General features: G+C 58.1%; 1 protein-coding gene across 1 annotated transcript in view; it reads left to right on the forward strand.

The window, feature by feature from the left end:
* Positions 1–3,873, forward strand: part of RYR1 (ryanodine receptor 1) — an 89,356-nt gene that overhangs the window by 60,944 nt on the left and 24,539 nt on the right. The window contains exons 69-72 of the mRNA XM_029926159.1: positions 485–499; positions 1,700–1,870; positions 3,360–3,419; positions 3,683–3,820. Of these exons, the coding sequence (XP_029782019.1) occupies positions 485–499; positions 1,700–1,870; positions 3,360–3,419; positions 3,683–3,820 (384 nt within the window). The remainder of the gene's footprint in view (positions 1–484; positions 500–1,699; positions 1,871–3,359; positions 3,420–3,682; positions 3,821–3,873) is intronic.

A 3,873-nucleotide genomic window follows, 5' to 3' on the forward strand; every position in this document is an offset into this window, starting at 1 on the left:
CCATCTCCCTCCTCCCATCTCTCTCCACCCCATCTCCCTCCTCCCCATCTCCCTCCTCCCATCTCTCTCCTCCCATCTCTCTCCTCCCTATCTCCCTCCGCGGCCCCCTCTGCATCTCTGTCCTCTGCCTCCTCCCTACCTCGTGCTCCCTTTCTTCCCTCCTCCCCTCTCCCCGCCATCCTCCTCTTCTCCCACTTTCCCCTCCTCCATCTCCTTTCCCACCCCAGTGGCCTCCTCTCCCATCTTCCCATGATCCCATGTGCCCCCCCTCCTCTCCCCTTATACTTCTCACCACTGCCCTCTTCAGGGGCCTAAAGGCCAAACCCACCGGCCCATTCCACTCAGAGCTGGAAATGCCCAGCCAGGGGACGAGTGTCGGGCTGGGGCAGGGGAGCTGGGGTAGGGCCCACTTGGACTTGGGCCTGGGGTTCTCTGAGGGGCCGGGGTAACCCTTCTTGTCTTTGTCTGCACCCTGACGAAGCAGGCGGGAGATGTACAGGTCAGCCCCACGTCTGGGACTTTCCGCATGCCTCTTGGCTTAATTCCCTCTTGTCCCCCACACCCCAGCTTCTGCATCCCCTCAAGAAAACCCCTGCCCCTTTCCCCCACCCCTCCCCCTTGGCTCCCAGCCCCCATCCTTCTGTCCCCCACCCCCACCCCCAACCATCCATTCCCTTCCTAACGCTCAGTCAGCTTTTGGCAATTTAACTTTTTTTTTTTTTAACTTTTGTTTAAAAAAAAAAAATCAGCTTTTTTCGAAGCACCAAAGCATTGTGGACTGAGGTCACGGGGAATGGGAATGGGGTGGGAAAGGCACGCGCATGGTTGGGTTTAAGGCTTGGGTTCCGGAACCAGACAGACTTGGGTTTGAATCCTGACTCTTGGCAGTTGGCTGTGCGACCGTAGTCAAGTGTCTTATTTTCTGAGCCTCGAATGGCATCTGGCCAGTGGCCCCCAGGCCTCAGGGCTCTGCGCGGACTCCATGAGCTGCTGCATGTGGTCTCAGCAGTGTCTGGCTCATACACCGGCTGTGCTCCATTTTGTGAGCCACAGTGAATGCGGCTCCGGCCGAAGCTTGTCACTGGGGCTTCTTGTTGGCATGACTGGGGTGGCCCTGGCCCCGGGTCTGCACCCAAGGCTCCAGAACACGGCTGTGGGACTCTGTGCCCCGTGTTTCTGCTTCCAGATCTTTCTGGATCTCTCTTCCATCTTCTGTCTTGCTGTCTCCTTGTCTGCCTTCGTCTTTCAGTGTCTCTTTTTCTTCCAATCTCTTTTGTCTCTTGAGACTCTTTATGATTCTGCATCTTTATTTCATTCTGGGGACCTCAGTCTTGGGATACCAAGTGTAGGGTTGGGCATGTTGTGGGGGAGGAGAGGTGCTGTACTAAAAGTTGGGGGATTCTGGGAAAAGACAGCCAGAGGTTGAGAAAAGCCCAGAATTTGGGGGAAATCTGGAATTTGGTGTAGAGATTGGGCACTGGGGACAGAGGCTTGGTCTGGGAGAGTCTAGGGTGAGGGCTGGGGGCCAGAAGTAAAAGATCGGGAAGTCTGGGGTGGGAACTGATGCAGGCTTTGAGATGGGGGAAGGGATGCCTGGTACCCAGGCTGCGGGCTGGAGCCCAGGCTGTGGACAATGACACGGGTTGGGCCTGGGGCCGGGCTGGGAGTCGGGCTGGTGCTGAGCCCCATGTCCCCACAGTCAGGTGGTTCGGACCAGGAACGCACCAAGAAGAAGCGCCGAGGGGACCGGTACTCTGTGCAGACATCACTGATTGTGGCCACGCTGAAGAAGATGCTGCCGATCGGCCTGAACATGTGTGCTCCCACTGACCAGGAGCTCATCACACAGGCCAAGAACCGCTATGCCCTGGTGCCTACCCAGCCCTGTTATGGGAACCTGCCAGCACCCTGCTCAGCACCCCACCAAGCCCCCAGGGCCCTACGGAACCCCCAGGATCCCACTGGAAGCCCTCTCTTAGGACCCTGCAGACTCATGGGGTCCCCTGGGATACCCTGAACCTTCCCCCGGGTTGCTGAGAATTAGGATCCCCACCGAAACCCAGGAATATCATTAAGACCCCTGGGACCCAAAGACCATATTGAGTCTTCAAGGGCCCTCCTAAACACCCTCCCCCAGGACCATGCCTAACCTGTTAGGACCCCGAGGTCCCCACCAGAGACACCATGAGCCCCCCTGAGACTCCTCGGAGTCCTCCACCAGGACCTCCCCAAACTCCTTGGGACCCATTGAGTCCCCCATGATCCCACTGGCCCTCCCCTGAACTTCTGGGTCCACACTGAGCTCTCCAGCTCACTTCTTCCTTCCCTCAGGACCCTGCGGACCCCACTCTCTGGACTCTCTTGTCACCCAGCAGAGCCTCCAAAGACTCTCAGGGTGCCAGTGAGCACTCTGTGATCTTATGCATCCTCCAGGATCCTAATGGCTCCTTCCTCAGAACCACATGCAAACTTCCTGAGATCAATTGTTCCCACCCCCTGAACCCTCTTAAGCACCCTCCCCCAAGGCTCCAAGGAGGACTCCCCGCATCCCATGTACCCTTTGCATGGGATAGGAACCCACATCCTTACCAGCCTCCCTACCAGGGATCCTAGGAAGCCCTCCCAGGACTCTGCCCAAGACCCCTTGAGCCTCCCCTGGACTCTGCTAAGCCCCCTGACAACCCGATAAGCCCTCTGGGGCCTTGAAGACCACTGACTCCCCCTTGCATCACAAACACCCCCTTTCCTGGAACCCTAAAATTCCTCCCTTTAGGACCTCAAGATCCTCCTAGGACCTGTTGAGTCTTGTCAAGAACCCAAAGAGCCCTTCAGGGCCCCTCTGACCCCTCAACTTGGTCTTTGAGGGCCCCTCTCTTCTGGGGATCCCCCCTGCTAACCCCTCTTTGGCATGAAACTCTACTGGTGACTTGGTTGATCTGCCTGATCCCTCATGACCCCTGCTGATCTTGTCCTCCTTATACACCCCCCCACCTCCTCTGATCTTTAAAAACTCCCTGCCCATCTCACAGCACCACTTTCACCCTCCTCTGACCTCCAATAGTCCCTCAGTGGCCTTATTTGACCTTTGAGGACATTCCCTCATCACTCCCCACCTCCTCTCATATCCCCACAAGGCTCCTCTAATGCTTACTGTCTCTTCAAGGTGCATCCGTGGCCTCTAGGACTCCCTTCTGGCCATTCCTGACCATTGGACATTTTCAGTTTCTCCCAGATCCTCCACCTACCCACCCACAAGCGTCTCACCAGCTGCTGGGGTGATGGGCCTGGGAGGGAGAGGGATGTGGGTTAAGGAGGACGCTGGGCCATCAGAGTGACCCAGCCTGGCCATGTCTCCCCAGAAAGACACAGATGAGGAGGTCCGGGAATATCTGCAGAACAACCTTCACCTTCAGGGAAAGGTACCCTCCTTAACCTGCAGCTGAAAGGGGCACGTTAGGATAACAGCAACAATTATAGCCAAGTACACTTACTCTGTACCAGGCTCTAGAGTAAGAAGGACCGGAAGGTGTCCTCAGCCCACCAAATCCACACGGCACCGAAAGGGGGGCGGGGCAGCCAGAGAAGCCCACCTTGAGAGGAGGGCCCCTCAGATCAGCCCGGCTGGGGAATGGGGAGCAAGAAGGGGAGGGACCCTCACGCCACCGGTCCCGCCTCCCCTCAGGTGGAAGGCTCCCCTTCTCTGCGCTGGCAGATGGCCCTGTACCGCGGCCTCCCGGGCCGCGAGGAGGATGCAGACAACCCTGAGAAAATCGTGCGCAGGGTCCAGGAGGTGTCTGCGGTGCTCTATCATCTGGAGCAGGTGGCTGGGGCTGGAAGGGTCGGGGGGGGGGGGGGGGGGGGGGGGGGGGGGGG

This window comes from Suricata suricatta, chromosome 16, assembly GCF_006229205.1.
Source record: "Suricata suricatta isolate VVHF042 chromosome 16, meerkat_22Aug2017_6uvM2_HiC, whole genome shotgun sequence".
NCBI classification, from domain to species: domain Eukaryota; kingdom Metazoa; phylum Chordata; class Mammalia; order Carnivora; family Herpestidae; genus Suricata; species Suricata suricatta.